Source organism: Onychostoma macrolepis, chromosome 13 (genome assembly GCF_012432095.1).
Source record: "Onychostoma macrolepis isolate SWU-2019 chromosome 13, ASM1243209v1, whole genome shotgun sequence".
Classification (NCBI taxonomy): Eukaryota; Metazoa; Chordata; class Actinopteri; order Cypriniformes; family Cyprinidae; genus Onychostoma; species Onychostoma macrolepis.
In genome coordinates this window covers 6,041,886-6,061,956 of record NC_081167.1, presented here as the reverse complement: position 1 = coordinate 6,061,956, position 20,071 = coordinate 6,041,886, and the positions used below count along the sequence as shown (strand labels likewise).

Genomic DNA, 20,071 nt, shown 5'->3' with positions numbered 1-20,071 from the left:
TAGCACGCATTGGAAGCTTAAATTAGGGTGGGAGCTGAAATAGCCCTGTGGTCGCCGGCGGGGACGACGCGGAGCCTGTCACCAGAGCATCGCTCTCAGGTTCAGACCACAATTAGAGTAGTTTTTGAGAGGAATGTCGCAAAGCAACCAGAAATTAGCCCTCCAGTCTCTTTTTTCCAAATAGCAAAAGAATCTGATGCATCTCTCAAGTAAAAGGCCTCCATTTGTTGCATCTCCATATTGTTGTGCTGATTTGACAGTGTTTATCAACTACTGTAGCTATTTTAAATGGATAGTTTACCCAAACATGGAGTTGTAGTGTCATCATTTACTTACCCTCATATTTTGTTCCAACACTGAAAGTCAATTCCATCAAACCTTAGAAGATCCAAAAAGAGTCATAATGACCTTTTGAAGAGATATGATCGTTATAGTTGATGAACATATTTATTTATTATTATTATTAATATTTATCTTTTATTTAAATATTAACATACATGAAGCACATCAAAACAAAAGCCTGTGCATTCCTTTATGCCTTTTGGGTCTTCTAAGTTTTGGTTGCATGGTCTTTTAATGGACCAACAGAAACCTCTCAGGTTTCATAAAAAATATTATTTATTTAGAAGATTAACCAAAGTCATACAGGTTTGGAACAGCATGAGGATGAGTAAATGATGACAAATTTGTAATTTTTGGGTGCACTATCGCGTTAAGTCGTAACTAATGTGATCTATGCGGTCAACAACACTTGAAGGTTCACAAAAAACCATGGCTTAATGTTGAAACCCTTATGTTGTTCTCAACCTGTATGACAGACTTTCTTCTATAGAACATAAAAGATATTTTGAAGTGTTACAGAATTTTTTTTTTGTCCATACAATGAAACTTAATGGCATATAATGTTAATTTAGTGAATAGGAAACAAATAAATAATAAACAATTTTCATTTTCAGGTGAACTACTACATCCACTGTTTCTTACTGGTGGAATGATTTCCCAATCTGAAAAGCTGAATCTCTCACAATTTTCAAGAAACGGCTAAAAACACATCTCTTCCATGAGCACTTTATCCCGCTGACAATGACTTTTATTTATTTATTTATTGATTTAATCTCACAACTTTCAAAACTAGAATTTGAGTTTTCATCTAGCATTTTATTTAATTTTTTTCCCCAAAAAGATGTTTCATCAACTGAACAACTGGTATGTTGTTAAACAATAGTACAATCCACTGAATGCACATAATTTCTATCCCTCACAACCTTATTTTCATTCCAGTCAGAAGTTAAATATGGGGCTACCCTGACTAAGGTCTATTGTTAGCACTTCTCATGACAAGGTGAAGTCAACATTAGCAAAATTTTGATGAAATTTCACAGGCCAGAAACATTCATAGCCAAAGGCGAGTGGCGAGTGAAGCCCAGCTCACAAAAGAAGTCAGGTTTCTGTTGGTCAATGTCAAATTTCAGCCTAGCGTGAAATTCCCAATCACATTGATTCCTATTCCGATTTCGAAAATTTGCTGAACAACAGTAAATATGACTGCACCTTCACTGCCTCATTAAAGGTAGGATAGGCAATTTCGGAGAGGCTAGCACTGCGTAAGATCTCACCCTCCCTGCAAATCACTCTCCAAAGCCACACCTCCTCCAAAACACATGAACGTGCTCAGGCAAACCAGAGGTTAACCAGCGACACAATGAGAGACGGCATTGAGAACTCACCAGTGAGAAAACATTACAGTACAAAGTGCATGATATTACAATAATAACGCCTTCTATTCTTGCTCGGTCTGCAATAGTGTAACGGAACTCCCTGATGACAAATCATGTCTGTGCGAACATTGGTGGTAGGACAGCTAATCGTAACCCTGTCTTTAAGAGTCACTTTGTGTTGTATTCCTAATTTCTAAGGCGCTTTGGACAAAAGTGTCTGCTAAACGAATAAATGTCATGTAAATGGAAACGTGAGTGCACGACAATAGGGTGGAGTCAAACTCAGGTTTGGACCTAGCAATCGAACCAACTGCAAAAACTGCCTTTTTTTTTTTTTTTTTTTTTAGGTATGTTACAAAATAACACACATCACCACAGTAGTTTTCTAGAAGACTCCAAACCAAGCCCAGTTAAAACGGGTGAGCATGCGAGTGTACAAACAATACTTTCAGAAAGGCAGAGGCGGCGCAAATGACTCACCCTGAGCTGTTGCATTTCTCTGAAGGATTTGAGTCTGACACAAACAGCTTGGCTTAGATATGCATCTACGTCTTCCAGGGAAAGCTGTCTCGCCTAGATCCAGGAGCAAACGGTGTTTTTATTCTACATGCAAGCTGTGAAAATCACACTCATGTATACACAACAAGCATCAAGCACCACACCACACACATCTGTACACAATGCAAGGGTATGTGAGTTGTCTGATAAGGACTACACACTATAAACAATGTTGAAGAGACACCACTGAAACTCTTTTGAAATGTAATGAGGCCACATCATTAATAAATAAAGGCTAACAGAGCATACGTGGTGCAAATGGACCTGAACAAAGCCATTTGTTTATATTCAAGTGAAAACCTCAGTGGTCCGTGGCATCAACGATGAAAAGTTAAACACACCTGAATGGCAATGTAGGTTACAAGACAAATCACAGCAATCAAAGGGCTGTCAAAGCATTTCAGCTCTTCAGTAAACTCATACAGGTCAAAGATATCCAGGAGTGTTGATGTTTGGACTGCTTTCACCTCTGGGTCCGTCCTAAACCACAGAGCCATCAGATCAGGAGGCCCTTCTGTTGATCAACGAAAACCACAAATTCAACTTGTATGAGAGTAAGTTAAAGGGATAGTTCACCCAAAAATGACAATTCTGTCATTAATTACTCACCCTCATGTCGTTCCAAACCTGTAAGACCTTCGTTCATCTTCAGAACACAAATTAAGATATTTTTGATGCATTCCGAGAGCTCTCCGACCCTCCATAGACAGCAATGTAATTAACACGATCAAGGCTCAGAAACGTAGCAAGGAGATCGGTAAAATAATCCATGTGACTTCAGTGGTTCAACCATAATTTTACGAAGCTACGAGAATACTTTTTGTGCGCAAAGAAAAAGTCACATGGATTATTTTACCGATCTCCTTGCTACGTTTCTGGACCTTGATCATGTTAAGACCATTGCTGTCTATGGAGGGTCAGAGAGATCACGGGATGCATCAAAAATATCTTAATTTGTGTTCCCAATATAAACGAAGGTCTTACGGGTTTAGAACGACATGAGGGTGAGTAATTAATGACAGAATCTTCATTTTTGGGTGAACTAAATTCACTTGAATGAAGGGGTGAAATTAATTTTCTTTTTTTGGTTTCTCATTGTAAGGTGAGCTTAGAAAGACAAATGTATGCACTTTATATGCTTTAGACATCAAAACATCCACGTTTCATTAGAATTGAAGCAGTTCATTGAAATCAACTGTCCAAAAGTATCAGTTCACGGAAAATAATCAGATTTCCCCGTTGTCTGAGGCTATGAATTACAGGTAATTATGTAAATAATGTTCAGTTTCTTGCACAGATCAAACGCTTCGCATCTTAAGACATCGATATATCATCAGGAGCCATGGGTATTAATTTTGTGTTCCTTGCTAATTTATTTTTTTTCTCAAAAGACAGGTAGCCGCTGACTTGCATTTTACGAATCACCAAGGAGCATGGTTTCAGCTAAAAATCTTCTTTACTGTTCTACTCAAGAAGAAAGTCACCTACCCCTCAATGGCCTGAGGGTGAATACAATTAAGGGTGAATTTTCATTTTTGGGTGAACTATCTCTTTAAAGATTGGATAACTGAACAGTTATAATAAAAGGCTATTTTTACAATAATTTGTGGTTATTCAATAATGGTTTAAAAAAACAAAACATTTATGGAGATTGCACTCACAAATCTAGCTAATGAAATATTAGCTGAGAATAACTAGAAAACTTTATATTCGCTTCTCTGTCTTTTGCAGGCTCAGAAATACATTTCAAAATCCCTTAATATTCTCATACTGGATTTTCTGTAATGCAGTGATGAAATATGCAATGCAGCAAAATGCACTGATCAAACTATATGGCCTTTTTCTTTTTATCACAGTGCAATCACTGATTCAAGGAAATACAAAAGAGCAAACAAAGAGAATTATGTACACTAACAACAGAACAGATTTCTTGAGATTATCAGAGGATTACTTAAGGCTGCAATACACTACATCACTTTTAAAATAAAAACAGATGCTAAAACAGGCATCATACACTTACCGATTTTGTGAATGGTTACAGAGAAAAACAACTGGGCATCTTACACTAAACGGCTGAGGATCACACACTACCAGACTTTTATATTGTTCCAAACACAACAAACTTACGCAAAAAAACGTGTGCCTCATAGTTAGGAGATGCACGACAAATCAAAACAATATGTGCTTTAAAAATGGCTCTAAATATCAAATATGTTTGAAATCCTCTGACTGAATGGAATCATTATATGAAGCTAAAAAAATACAGTCTGTGCCCTTCAAATACTACATGATTTTCTGTGAAATCTGTCAACTCTGACTGGCCACAAACTGCAGACTGGCTTTGACATACTCAACTAGAGTACACTCATCCAGACTGAAAGTCAGGGCAAAAAAAACCTGTACAAAAGTTGTGTAGTGTATTCCAGCCTTTGGCAGCATCAAGTGAGATAGTGTGTAATGCTTAGCACATGTGAAACTCCAAGTGAGGTGCTTCATTACGACGAGCAAATATGTAGAACATAACTACTCAATTACATACTTAGATTATTAAGGGGTTTTGGAGTGACTCTGGTTGGCTCCTTAAGTGGATTTCCTGGAAAGACGAACCATTCTTTGACTGACACAGTCTGACCAGAACAATCTATAAAAAAGAGAGAAGTTAATATAAACTGAGAGCAACAATGCAAAAAAAAATCCCTTAAAAGTGGCACAGAAAGGGCATTTGTGCAATAGGATTGTATGTTATGAAATAATTTGACTGACAGAGCCTTTCCAAAATTACAGTGTAGTCTCGACTGTTTGAAATCTGATATGTTTTGTCCCCTTCGGTCTGGCCCTTCTTTTCAACAGCACGTTCACCACATATTTGCCCACACCACAAATATTGGACAGAAACAAGACAATTCCCAGAATACTACTGAGCAATGGAGATTTATTTTTTGTTAACAGCACAGTAAGAGGACAACCTATATTTCTATACCTCAACAGAACGCCTATGTTAAGGAAAAATACAAATAATATTTAAATTAATATAATAATTTTATTCAAAGATCACTTTATAGTCTTGCAGCCTAGATTTCTTCAAAAATGCACTTGACAAAAATACATCTAACTACATCTTTTGACCAATAAAAAATTATTTAAAAAAAATGCATAATTCTTAAGCAATTTCAAGCCAATTAAATATTTAGTAGTCGAACATAATTAGTAAATTTTTATTGAGCATGGAAATTTCCATGACTTTTAAAGGTTTTACTAATTACGACAAGCTCAGAAAACAAAGTTTTATAATATATTTCCTCATATTTTTCCAAGACCGAGGGAATCAGTGTTATTTTAGTAGTATATACTGTATACCATAATAGTATTTATTAATATTTTGAATTAGCTTTTATTTTTTTTACTGTATTATTTGCCTTTTTTTAGTATTATTAAATTAACTCCTCTTTTTTAAGTTGAAGTAATTTTAGAATTTCAACTTAAGGCAGGATTTCTAATTTCCATGAAAATCTAACCAAAAAAACTAAAACTTTCATCTAATCTTTATGTTTTATTTGAACTTTATTTCAATTAACAATTTTAGTTAATAAAAACAACAAACACTGCTGGAAACTATTTGTAATGGTTTTTTGCGGACTACTTTGTTAATAATAATGTACTTAAATGATGGTACCAATGATGTTATTGAAAATAAAATTCCTTCATTTAGCTGGTTTCCTCACAGTTGCATACAATTTACAACATAACAGAAAAGCATTATAAAACAATATACACTACCAGTCAAAAATTTTTGAACAGTAAGATTTTTAATGTTTTTTAAAAAAAGTCTCTTCTGCTCACCAAGCCTGCATTTATTTGAACCAAAGTACAGCAAAAACAGTAAAATTTTGAAATATTTTTTACTTTTTAAAATAACTGTTTTCTATTTGAATATATTTTAAAATGTAATTTATTCCTGTGATTTCAAAGCTGAATTTTTAGCATCATTATGCCAGTCACATGATCCTTCGGAAATCATTCTAATATTTTGCTGCTCAAAAAACATTTATTATTATTATTATCAATATTTATTAACAGTTTTTTTTTTTTTCAGGATTCTTTGATGAATAGAAAGATCCAAAGATCAGCATTTATCTGTTTTGTTCTGTACTTCGGATCAAATAAATGCAGGCTTGGTGAGCAGAAGAGACTTCTTTAAAAATCTTACTGTTCAAAAACTTTTGACCGGTAGTGTATTTTCCATAAATTCTAAGTAAATACAGAAACAAACGCACCTGGCTGCACTGGCAGTAAAAGGCCGTAGATTCGTTCTCGGACAAGCAGATATAAGATGGCCTGCGGTGGTAACTCCACCTCATCCTCATCTTCCAAAGTGTTACTGCACGCCACGACTCCATCATATAACACATTATAGACCAGGAAACACTCGGCCCGTGTGTGCTTTTCTAGCGCTGCCTGAAACATGGAAACACTTAGTAAGAGAGCAAACAAAGGCATGTTACTTCTGGTAGGCCTGTTGCTTTTGTTAAATACAGTAGGGTCCAAAAGTCTGTGCTAAAATGTTTCTATCATTTTATTAATCATTTTTAGAAGTACAAATTACCAGCATGAAAACTTCTAAACGTTATGCCTTTAATTTATAGCATGCAATTCAAAATGCTAAAACTTTGTTTAATTGCATGTTTAAATTACTTTTTTAAATCCCATATTTCCAATGTGTCCTCAAACGTTTGGACCCCACTGTGCATTTTTTCTTTTTACCTGTAATATGTCACCCGGTACATACTTGCCCATCAAACACACGGACTCAGGTACGAGACGGCTGCTTTCTAACCAAGGGGACGTTTGGCCTGGAAGTAAATATATGCGTATGCCTTTTTCTAAAGCTTCTTTCTCTTCTTCAACTAACGAAAGTGAGGAAAGACCAAATGTTGCCCCAGTGCTGGGATGATGAACGTTAATGAAGTCTGCAACAGCGTAGACCTTGTCTCCCTGAACCTGCCCGTGTTTCTTTCTAAATAACGCCAAAGCACTGTTGCGGAGACGCTGGATTTGCTGTTCAGACACGACGTCATTACCCAACAGACAGGCCAAGAGAGGAAGGTCAGTCATATGAAGCTTCAAAACTTGGCATAACCGCTCTCTGGAGAACAGCACTGTTGTCATGTTGTTTAATCTGAGTTTACTGATGGACAGGTATGGAACCGTGTTGTAGATAACAAAGTCTGTATCTTGACCAAGGATGCCCATGCAGTTGTGAGACAAAGCGTAGTCGGAAATCTCATAATCTCCTTCGCGAACAGAGCACCGTGTTTCCTGGCCGATGCATTTGAGGGCAAACATGGAGAAGGTTGCGAGTCCGGAGGGAAGGCAGAAAAGGTCTCTGCTGTTCGGCTGCTGACCGTGAGTCTTAATGTGCTGAAATATTCTCGCGATGTCTTGGTTGACTCTCAGGCGCCTCTTCACCCACTCTGCCCGCTTTTGATCCTCGACCGTTCCGTCGAAGAAAAAGACTAAGCGTATGCCTGCCGCCGTGAACTCATCCACAAACTCTTGAAGGATATGCATGTACTCTTGCCACTGACCGCCATGGACCCAAGCTGGACAGCGATACCAGTATCTTAAACAGGCCATTCCATCCACTACTACTGTGGCGGTTCTGTCCGGATGGGCTTTGACATGATCGACTGCCATCTGTTTCAGGTCCACTGGCACACAAGTGTCTGCGCAGCATGTCTCCATGAAGTACTGTAAGCCCTTCACACCCATCTTAAGCCGAGTGAAAGCTCATCCGCAAGTTCATGCACCTAAAACGAAACATAAAAGTGCATACATGATTGATAATGCACAATTTTCTCTTTATCAAAATTATGACATTGTAAAATCTCAATGCACCTGTCAACTCAATAAAGGATACAACTTAAAATACACATTAAACTTTAGAAATATAAAAATCTTGAGAAAATATACAACTGAATATTTAAAAAAAAAAAAACATTGCTACATTCTTGCAAAAAAAACTCTTTTGTTAGGTTTCACAACTATGTCCCTAATTTTACTCAGGATTTTTTTTTTAAAGACCTTTTTAAGACGAAGTAAAGACAATTTAAGGAATTAACTGAATGGAACACAATACGTCAATATGGTCTCTAAATATAAATGTATTGTAATAGCCACACTTGAAAATTTGAAAATACAACTTCCAACAGATCTCCATTACTTTCATTTTATGAAAAAATAAGTTTAGTTCTGCTCACAAACAATAGTATATGGAAATATTACGTACTCATTAAAGTAATTTTCATACCGCATTGACAGATATTTGTGCTTGTCTTAAGCATAATTCAATTCAATTCAATTAAGCTTTATTAGCATGACTGTGTAACACAATGCTGCCAAAGCATTAACATATATATAACAACAACAACATAAATAATAATAAATCAAATCTATCTAAATAAATGAAAAGATAAAGTAAGTCAGTTTCAAGTTAATCATGTTTAACATCTAACATTGTGAATGGTTAATACATATTTTGCAGCTAAAACTCACTTAATTTTGTTCAGTTTCTCAGATAACAAGGCTTCATATGGTAATTTTTTTTTCATCTAAAGTAAATGTATTTTGATTTAACAATGTTTAGATAACAAAAATACTGAGGAAAGTGCACATTGTTTTATTTATTTATTTTGGCAGTGCATGCAACATTTAATGCCCTGACTTTAAATTTAAGATTTTCTGCTCTGATTTAAAGCATTTTGAAGGCATTATATTGTGGAAGGGCAAATTAAGACTTTTAAGACATTTTTACTTCTGTCATTTATGAATGAATGAATGAATGAATAAACATTTTTTACTTTTGATTTATGAGATGCTTCATTTATCACTTTAACACTTTTTTGGTCTGACTAGAGACAATTTAGACCATACAAAAACCATCCTGTAATCTCTAACCATTCATTCATTTAAGGTAATGCTAGAATTGCCAATATATAATGTTATGTTCCTGCTATATCCATGTTTTGACATTCACTAAAATGCAAACAGTTTAAGCTGTAAATAATTATTTTTTATATGCATTTTATTCTCACTCATTACAATAAGTTTGACTCCTGAAAAACACCAGGTAATATGAATGAACATTTCTGAGAGAGCCTTTACTGTGTCCACCTGTGTGTGACTGCTGGGAATTTCACAACTATTTTTTATTGCTGCGACGCTGTCAGTAAGGATATGGAGCACTAGTGTCCTTTATCACTTTATGTCTCAGATATTAAACCCAGTGCTGCTAAAGAAACAAAAACTGACTCACTATTTGGTGGGATGACACGCATAGTTTAACAAGAATACTCGATTTAGTGAGCGTTAAGCGCGCTCTCGCTCAATGCTGAACGGCTGCTACAGTAAAAGAAACCGCTAGTGTTTACAATGTTGCGCTCACTTCCTGTTCCGGCGCGACGACCTCAGCAGCCAATCAGCGAATTCCTTTATAGTGCTTGTAAATGAAAAAGAAGACCACAGCTGAAACATAGATTCGAAATAATTTAGGATTTATTAAATACTCTGGTCGATAACAAATCTGAAAAAGAAAAGAAAAAGAAATATTATTTAAGTAATGTGTTTAAATTAAATATGAGAACTGTGTTAATAAATAAAGAAATACATTTTTGGTGTTTTAAATTAATCTGTTTACAATACTGTAATATGGTATATAAATGTAAAACAAAAAAAGCTCTCAGGACTTCTAATATTATCTGCAAATTTGAAGTAGACAAATAAACTGTACCGTCTTCATTATTTTATTTGTTTTATTTTTTATTTATTTATTTTATGTTTTCTTTCTTACCCTGGCTAATTTTTTATTTTACTTGCAATCTTGTGTAGCCTACTGATGGCATTTATATGCAACGTTGTATTTCTCTTGTTGTTATATATGTTCATATGCAATAAGGGGGGAAAAAATCTGTTTATTATGTAATGGTTTATTATTGTGCACTGTATCCCTTCCTGTATATTGTAGGCTGTTTTTTTCTGCTTAGCAAAATGCAATTACATAAAATTAACATAGCGTAGTGTTATTTTATTATGCAGTTTAAAAACACGAGTCACGAATGAACAGACACAATCCAAAATTAAGAATAAGGATTTATGTTAGGATAGGTCAATCCCTGTTTGTAGGTTCACAAACTGATAGGGAAAAAATAAAAAATTAATAAAATTGTCTGTGACACATACAGCTCGAGATTCATAATATAAAAAAATGCATTTAGGTTTTTTCTTTTTTTTTCACATTTCAACTATTTATGCTATGAATCATACCTGCATAATAGAAATAACAGATGTGTTGTCACATTTGGCAGACGCCGGATTTCAATGTAGCCTACATGACCAGCACATGTTTTGGGTCAATTATTGATTTTTATTCCAACTGAACCAAAGTTTCTCACATAAAAACCACCCCAGGGAAAGGGGCAGATGTTCCCTAAAGGACGATGGCACGCGACAGTCCTCAATCCTGTTGAAGAATTCACTCACCCCTCATGATCTCTTTCTCTCTCTCTCTCTCTCTCTCCCTCACACACACACACACACACACACACACAGTAGTAGCATATACTCGAAACTCTATCATGACTCTTAATCAGAACAACAGCTCGTGTGCATCAATATAGTCGATGATGGCAAACCAGTTTTGATTCAACTTAAGTAACTTCCTAGATCCGGATGCATCTATTTCGCAGTACGCTTTATTGTTTCTTCTTGCTTGTTGTTGCTTTTTTCCATAATGAGTGCGCCACCCGAGCCACGCGACACATCCTTTGTTATTTTAATCAGTGCAAGTCCTTGCTGCGTCATGATGGGGGACATACTCTTACTATAGTGTATTGTCCTTTTCCCGAACACAAAATAAGCTTTAAACGTATTCACATGCACGATGCCACAACACTTTCATCGCCTCCGCGTCTCCTGTTGCGTATATAGGAATGCGCGTTCATCTCATTGAGAAACATTCGCGCTCCACTTAATTTGACCGATCGATTGGCAGACGCTCTCCCACAAGCCGTTACCGCGGTCGTTACTGCCCGTGTTCCCACGGCCACTTACAGCAGCTTCCCTAACCATATGGCCCAGCAGCGGCATTCATGTGCTCATGCTTCCAGTCTCATTTGGAGAAGCCTGCGTGTGCGCGGCTGCGCGGCTGCGCGCTGCCCAGAGAGGCAGTGGAGACATGCAGTTGCGATGTGAAAAAACGCCATTTGGTTGGGAGCAGATGGTTGGCTTGGGGGGCTGTCCGCGTCTTCAGAGAGAGTCCCCGAGGGCTCCCCTTGTATTCAGAATCAATGAAAATTAAAGCGCAAAGAAAGATGAAGAGTCAGACCTCGAGTCCCGGCTTTGTTCGTCGCAGCTACTGGTGGGCAGGAGTTAAAGTACAACAGCCCCCTATAGAAACACTTAAGTTAAACAGTCTCCCCATAGTCCACCTTCAGAAAAGAGGAGGAATGCGAGAAAGGAGCTTTCTGCTTGATTTAACCAGGACAGAATCGCGTGGCATAAATTATGCTTGAAAAGAATAAGCGAAGTGGGCATAAATCTAAGGGTTTTCAACGTGCTTTTCAGTGATGCTTTGCTGGGGTAATCGGGAAATGTGTGCAACGTCAGGCCAAAGAATTGTGGGTGAAAGTGTGATGATAGCTGGGTGACACGGTTCCGCTCTTATTTACGGCCAGCGGTTCAATAACTAACTCCGGAGTGTGTTGCTATGACACCTGTCGCATTGCATCACATTGCAAATCCATGTTTTTGTTCAGGAAAAAATGTTCACGTAAACTAAGATTGAATAACTTTCTAAACGATTTTCATCAAGTGCCAAAACCGACTGCGCGTAACTGTGTCACTGATGCACCATTGTTGCATTCCTCTGGAGCGCTTTTAATTAACGCACTAATGAAGACCACCCTCGCACATCCACACAAACAAACGCTCGCAAGACGGGGCGAAAAGAGCGAGAGCTTTATTCATTTAACAATATGAACGATTAAAAGAACACATCGGAAACTTCCTCGTCAAATTAAACGCAAAATAATTGATAAAACACCAAAACAACAGAAGCTGCTAGGTACTTTTGTCAGGGAAGACGTGCAGAGAGGGGAGCTCTTTCTCCCCGCGACATTGTGAGGGGAGCAGGTGCTGTGGGAATTACCATACAGCTGAGAGCGCAGAGAGAGAGAGAGAGAGAGAGAGAGAAAAAAAACTTATTCTCCCCTCACACAATAACAAAGTGCCTTAATGACAGCCACGCGAACGACACACACCAGTTCAGCGTTTACAATCCAGCTTAGAGATGCAAACTCGAAATTTACAGAGTCACCAAAACTCAAACCACTGAAATGAAGTGTTGTTAAAAACCCAAAGAATATGCATGTTCACTTTACATGACCTAATTATGTAGTTCTCACTTTTAAAACTGTACGAACATCATGAACGGAAGTAAAATTGGTTAACTGTAATATAATAGGCCCTATATATGATTGTTAAAGATTTAATGTAATTTTACTGTAAAATGTTTTATTTCATTATTTCTTTAATTTAGGGATATTATAACAAGGCAGTTAACTCATTTAACTGGGTAAAAATTGTGAATGAAAATTCTACTGTGCATCTAGGCTACTTCATGTTTACAACATTTCATGTTATTATTAGCACATTTTACAGTGATCAACCTTTTAAAAGCGCAAATAATTTTATAGAATGACTTTTTAACCAACTAACTAAAATAAATTAATCCTAAAAGAAAAGTTTGCACTCCAAAACCCCTCAGATGTAAGCACAAATGCACAGTTTTCAATGTGTAGTCATGTTGCATAGAAAACCACAAACCCCGCTGTATATTTGCCCCGTTATCAGGAACGCGACATTCCTGCAATGTGTGATGTAATTTGGTTTAATGTCAGAGTGGGATGTACAGGATTCTCAAGGTTGCTTATTTTCCTGTATGTAAATTAGATTTTTTTTTTCTCTCGCTCTCCCACTCTCACCCAGTGGCAAAGAGTTGCACATTTTACAGCTCAGTGACCATTTGCCGATTTTTTTTTCTTTTTTTTTTTTTCTTGGGGGGTTGGGGGTGGTGTAGATTGAAAAGTGTCCCTTTGTGACAACCAGAGCCAGATTGGGGAGTAGCTCATTTGCATCTCATTACCCTAGCAGGCGCTGCCTGTATATAACCGGCTGCAGGAGGACTGGGACATTAAACACGCACAATCCAGTCAGTCTCTCACATGGAAACAAGAGTACGGGAGAAAAGTTTGGATCATCTCCACGCCAATTGCATAAACGGAAAATAAGCGATACACGCGTCGATAACCCTGCATCTGGGTTTTCTGCATTTTTTTTTTTCGGCTTCCTAAACTATCTTCAAGTGGACTGCAAACTTTTGACAACTTGGAGTAATCGTCTTCTGAGGGAATTTCCTGTTCGTCCCCCTTTTGCGCATCGGGGTTTCCTCTTTATGTTCGTATTTGGGATTTAATTGCTTGATTTTTTTTTTCCCAAGGGGGACTTTGATGGGCTTGCATGAGCAGATAAAGTGAAAACAACAGCGCATCAACCAGAGCTGCCTCCCACTGAGTGGAGAACTTCGAGTCTCAATGATTTATTGAGACACGGTCTCATACAATAGCCTGGCCCGTGGAAGCTTAACAACATAGTTCAGATCCTCTCCACCATGGGACGACTTATGATAGCTGCTTTGCTTTGTGTCATGATAAGCCAGGTAACTAAAATCAGCATCTGTTTTACAGTAGGCTACGTTAGCAATGATTTCACAATAGATGTCTGCCATATGATGGCAATTTGTAGTAGCCTAATTAATCCGATTTCAATTTCTTTCCAGGGGTTTTGTTCTGGGGTTTTCGAGTTAAAGCTGCAGGAGTTTCTGAACAAGAAAGGAGTGACAGGCAACGCAAACTGCTGCAAAGGATCCGCGTCAGAGGCGCAGCAATGCGAATGCAAAACCTTTTTTAGGATTTGCCTGAAACATTACCAAGCCAATGTATCTCCAGATCCTCCATGCACCTACGGTGGCGCAGTTACCCCGGTGCTCGGATCAAACTCCTTCCAAGTTCCCGAGAGCTTTCCTGACAGCTCTTTTACCAACCCCATCCAGTTCTCATTCGGATTCACATGGCCGGTGAGTAGCTAGTGTTAATTATTTTTATTTTTTTTACACTATACTGTATATCTGGAAAAATGCGTCCGTCTTAATGTGGTTTATGTAACATATAAAAATCCACAATGATTACGCATAAGGACTCAGGATGTGGGTATTTAGCGGTGTTGGTGGGGTGGGAAAAGTCACATCCCCTGGGTTGGAATATAATTGTCAGCTCAGTGTGAAATTCCGAAACCTTTCATTTTACTGCAATAAGTAAGTGTGAAATCGGAGAAATGAGGCTTGAATCCCCAGTGCGATCACACCTCAAGCCATTCACATCTTCCGTTATATGTAAAACAGCGGGGAGGTGTGGAAGAATGCGCTTCTGCTCTAATTTTGTCGATTTTCCTTTTTTATGTTTCAGGGAACTTTTTCGCTGATTATCGAAGCGTTGCACACCGATTCCAACGACGATCTGTCCACAGGTAAGAAGTAGATGCAGTAATTGGAAAGAACGTTTTAAGCAATCATTATTGTGCAGCAACGAGATAACGCTGAAATTAAAACGTCCACAGAAAACCCAGAGCGTCTGATCAGTCGTATGACCACCCAGAGGCACCTAACAGTGGGCGAGGAATGGTCCCAGGATCTACAGGTTGGTGGGAGGACAGAGCTGAAGTACTCCTACAGATTCGTTTGTGATGAGCATTACTACGGCGAGGGCTGCTCGGTCTTCTGCCGCCCCCGCGACGACACTTTTGGCCACTTCACCTGCGGAGAGCGCGGAGAAATTATCTGCAACTCCGGATGGAAAGGACAGTACTGCACAGAACGTGAGTATAAAGGATACATTGGCAACAATAGCCTACATTGTATGGGTCAAAATGATCGATTTTTCTTTTATGCCAAAAATCATTAGGATATTAAGTAGTAAAGATCATGTTCCATGTAAATTTCCTACCGTAAATATATCAAAACTTCATTTTTTGATTAGTAATTATTGATTAGCATTGCTAAGGACTTCATTTGGACAACTTTAAAGGCGATTTTCTCAATATTTTGATATTTTTGCACCCTCAGATTACAGATTCGGCCAAATATTGTGCTACCAAACTATACATCAATGGAAAGCTTATTCAACTTTTAGATAATGTCTAAAACTCAATTTGAAAAAATTTACCCTTATGACTGGTTTTGTGGTCCAGGGTCACATTTTGCATTATTTTTGTCTGTATTTGAAAGTTGTTAGTGCGCATGTTTCGGTATTTCGCGAGAAAAAACAACAACAACAAACTTCGTCGCTATGGTTGCAACAGGCGTTTGTGTGATTCAAATGAGGGACGTTGGCCAAATAATGGCACGCGTGCCATAGATTAAATGTAACGCCTGATTGGTTACTTGGCAGAGCGCTCGGCGCTGATTGGCTCAGAGCGGTGAGGTATTGTTGGAAGGGGGCAGCTGCAGAGTGAAGGTAAACAATAGAGCAGCTGTCCTGCACTGGCACCATGTTCACCAGCTGTCCACCCTTATCTGCGCCGACTCTGGGACGTTATGGGGAGGGGGTTGGATGAACAGAGTGAAAAAGGGGACTTCTGACCCACAGTTAGGGGAAAAAGGGGCTTTTGTTTGGGAAGCTTTTGTATGAGTGCAACTGTGTTAACCAGAGTGTCCTTCCAATGGTAGTGAGAAGAATTTTTTTTCCGTTACCCTCAAATTACGGGTGAGCAGCTTGGTAAAACCCGAGCTGTAACTACTAGAATAATAATGGTGTCATGGTATTAATAAAAAAAATGTAATTACATTTTTTTTTTTTTTTTACAGCAATCTGTCTTCCGGGATGCGACGAAGACCATGGTTTTGTGACAAACCTGGTGAATGCAAGTAAGTTTAATGGAGATTTTCAGTTCCTCTGTGTGTAACTCTCAACTTTCATTGCAACTGAAGTTAACAACATACTAACAGTTCCTCTGTGGTGTTTTTAGATGCAGAGTAGGATTTAGTGGAAAGTATTGTGACGACTGCATCCGCTATCCGGGCTGCTTGCATGGCACCTGCCAACAGCCATGGCAATGCAACTGCCAAGAGGGTTGGGGAGGCCTCTTCTGTAACCAAGGTGAGCCTTTGACATCTTAAACTAAGTAGTTGATCAATTTGTTAGTTTAGAGTTGTCCATTCACACTAGACTCAGCAGGAGACTAACCTACATGTTTTGTGTTGCAGATCTCAACTACTGCACACATCACAAACCCTGCCAGAATGGGGCCACTTGCACCAACACTGGCCAGGGAAGCTACACCTGCTCATGCAGACCTGGCTTCACTGGGGACAGCTGTGAGATTGAGGTCAACGAATGCTCTGGCAGCCCATGCAGAAATGGAGGCAGTTGCACTGTGAGTTTCCATAGATATACGGATTATTTCATTCTCTGTGAATGCATTGTTGGTCTTGAGTTTTGTTCTCAACTTCTTCTCCTTGGATTTCACAGGATCTTGAAAACACCTACAGCTGCACATGTCCTCCTGGTTTCTATGGAAGAAACTGCGAGCTGAGCGCCATGACTTGCGCTGACGGCCCCTGCTTCAACGGTGGACGCTGTGCTGACAACCCTGAAGGAGGATACTTCTGTCAGTGCCCGAAAGGCTACGCTGGGTTCAACTGTGAAAAGAAGATTGATCACTGCAGCTCCAACCCTTGCTCAAACGGTACATTGAATGCTCCCATTTTAACGCCTCAAATGCACACTGTGGCTTGTTTGAATCAGATGTCTCATTGTCCTACTTATTCTTCTCCAGGGGCTCAATGTCTAGATCTCGTGGACTCATATCTCTGTCAGTGTCCTGAGGGTTTCACTGGAACGCACTGTCAAGACAACATCGACGAGTGTGCCAACTATCCCTGCCAGAACGGCGGCACGTGCCAAGATGGACTCAACGACTACACCTGCACCTGCCCGCCTGGATACACCAGCAAGAACTGCACCTCTGCGGTCAACAAGTGCGGCCACAACCCGTGCCACAACGGTGCCACTTGTCACGAGAGGGACGGCCGCTATGTGTGCGCTTGCATCCCGGGTTACGGAGGACGTAACTGTCAGTTCTTGCTCCCAGACAACCCACAGGGACAAGCCGTCGAGGGCGCCGACAAAAGGTACTCTTACGATGAGGACGATGGCGCCTTTCCATGGACGGCGGTTTGCGCTGGGATTATATTAGTGCTTTTAGTCCTGATCGGTGGCGCCATCTTGGTCGTCTATGTCCGTCTTAAGCTGCAGCAGAGGGACAGCCACAGTGAAATCGAGACCATGAACAACCTGACCAACAACTGCAGCCGAGACAAGGACTTGTCCGTAAGCGTCATTGGATCCACGCAAGTGAAGAACATCAACAAGAAAGTGGACTTTCAGAGCGATGCCACGGGCGGAGAAAAAAACGGATTCAAATCTCGTTACTCTCTAGTGGAATACAATCTTGTTCATGAGCTGAAGCAAGAGGACTTGGGAAAAGAGGACTCTGAGAAGAGCGAAGCAACAAAAGGCGAGGCTCTCGATTCCGACTCAGAGGAGAAACACAGAAATCATTTGAAAAGGTAAATATTGTTGCGTGTGGATTGCGGTTACTAAAGATGGGCGTTGGGTGTTGTCGCGCAGTACTAAAGTTTTCTTTTCATTTTCAGTGATTCTTCAGAGAGGAAACGTACAGAATCTTTGTGCAAAGACACAAAGTACCAGTCAGTCTTTGTTTTATCAGAGGAGAAGGATGAATGTATTATTGCAACCGAGGTAAGCCGAGAACCTTCCTTTAGCTTGCAGTCGCCTGCGAATCTAGATTTCGAAACGCTAAATTGATGTAATTCTTCTTCTTGTTCCAGGTGTAACACCACAACGGAGCTGTAGCTCGTCTTGTTCTACAGGAGGTTTTACTCCAGTAATGCTGCTCAAACCAGAGGGAAGGTTTCCTTCATGTGACTGCTGCTGTGAAACTTATGTTGAAGGTGATATTCAGAATGAGCTGGTTCTCAACTGAAGTAAACACAGTGACTGCAGGAAAGGACGTTGGGCCATACTGGCTCGGACTCTCAAAGTTTGTTTCCCAGGAACGTGCCAAATGGACTCGCTGCACTTCCTGTAGGGACGGTTTTACCTCATTGCACTATGATGGGTTGTATTTTTAATGTATTTAACACACAATTGAATCGGATACTGTGTATGCATATGCACTGACTGCAGTGTATATCTGGAAGTTCTCTGATCATTACATAGATCAGAAGAGGAAAAACACTGCCATCAAATATGTTTGTGACTGATTTGTTTTTTGAAAGCTTGTATTTCTTTTATTTAAGTGTTATTTGTGATCGATGTGTTTGTGGTTTCTTTTTTCGTGTGTGTGAAGTTTGATGTAATTTAAAATCTTTTTCATTTTGCAAATTTGTCTATTGTAAATAAGGCACTTCGGGTCGATGTTTTCTGATGTAAATGTATTTAAACATGCTGTCAAAATTTACAGGAAATGTTTTTATGACTGTTGCCCATGAAAAAAAAAAAAATCACCTTAATATTTTTCCAAATAAATCCTGTATGAAATATCACAAAACGGGTCAGATATTACTGAGTTGAACTGTTCGCCATCTTGGAGTCATTAATCTCCAGATTTATGTGACAAACATATCATGTTTTTCCTTTCTACCTCACCAAGTGAGACAAAGACACACCCGGTAATTGCACATTACTGCCTCGATCTTGATGGCAGGATATTTTGGGGATGTAAGAGCTCTTTGACAAAAACATCAAAACCACTTTTTGCAAATGGTTTGGTTGAAGTTTCTGTTTGGCGGAATGTTTTATTTCAAAGCTGTAGCCATGCTCATTATGTGACTTACACAGAGCAAATGGAGAACAGGAACACTGCCTCAGCATCCTAATATGAGTTAAATATACAATACTTAGGTTTTAACAATTCAAAACAATCTGCAAACCAAACAACATTTTTTAAGGGTGCCATTAGGCTCGCTTTATTTGAGCAGACAACTGCATAGCGCCATGAAGTCATTCTGTGATTTGACATTTCATCTAAAATAGTATTTAAGAAATTGCAATTTAAGAGCATATATTATGCCATGCTTTTAAAAAAGAGACAACATCGTCGGCCAACCATTTTTGTACAGAACAACTCTTAGGCACATTAGCAACTGCCAACTAACTCTATGCTGTTATATTTATTTCATAGATCATATACCTCCATTCCGACAAAATTATGTATGTGTTTGTGAAATAATCAGTCAGCTAAAGCAGAGTATTGGTATACAATGGCATAAAAGTTCTATAATGATTTGCTTGAGTTGTTTCAAAATGGAAAGTAATTAATTACTGTCTTATTGTGTCTGATATTTCCTTTAGATCAATAACTGTAAAAATTAGAAGTGACTTGAGCTCTGTAGAACGTGCCGAGTCTTTGGTTGTGTGTTCAGGGAGGATAGAGTGAAAAGTATTCACTGGTATTACCCAACTGTTGGGACAGTTGCTTTCACATACCACGCTAAGCTTTTAACTTAACTTTTTTCACTCGCACAATAGGATTTCGCTGAGTTGGAAAATATCAGGAGACAGGCCTAAAGCAGCTCTTTTGTTTCTTCATTCAGTGTAGGCCTG

At 38.8% G+C, this 20,071-nt stretch overlaps 2 protein-coding genes across 4 annotated transcripts in view; one reads left to right on the top strand and one right to left on the bottom strand.

Moving 5' to 3' along the window:
• The window catches only part of fam120b (family with sequence similarity 120 member B), a 38,465-nt gene extending 28,743 nt beyond the window's left edge, over positions 1-9,722 (bottom strand). For all 3 annotated transcript variants that reach the window (XR_009273982.1, XM_058796316.1, XM_058796317.1), the window contains exons 1-6: positions 9,589-9,722; positions 7,038-8,083; positions 6,551-6,731; positions 4,816-4,917; positions 2,618-2,790; positions 2,199-2,291 (exon numbers count right to left, since the gene is read on the bottom strand). Coding sequence is in view for 2 of the 3 variants with exons in the window: in XM_058796316.1 (XP_058652299.1) it covers positions 2,199-2,291; positions 2,618-2,790; positions 4,816-4,917; positions 6,551-6,731; positions 7,038-8,045 (1,557 nt within the window). In the remaining variant the exon portion in view is untranslated. The remainder of the gene's footprint in view (positions 1-2,198; positions 2,292-2,617; positions 2,791-4,815; positions 4,918-6,550; positions 6,732-7,037; positions 8,084-9,588) is intronic.
• A 3,819-nt stretch (positions 9,723-13,541) lies between these two features.
• Positions 13,542-18,989, top strand: dld (deltaD). The gene is given in 12 exon segments (XM_058796315.1): positions 13,542-14,046; positions 14,167-14,463; positions 14,852-14,912; positions 15,003-15,260; positions 16,249-16,278; positions 16,281-16,308; positions 16,410-16,540; positions 16,648-16,817; positions 16,913-17,129; positions 17,220-18,012; positions 18,100-18,205; positions 18,295-18,989. Coding segments are annotated over 12 exon segments (2,145 nt in total). The 5' UTR covers positions 13,542-13,998; the 3' UTR covers positions 18,301-18,989.
• The last annotated feature ends 1,082 nt before the right edge of the window (positions 18,990-20,071 follow it).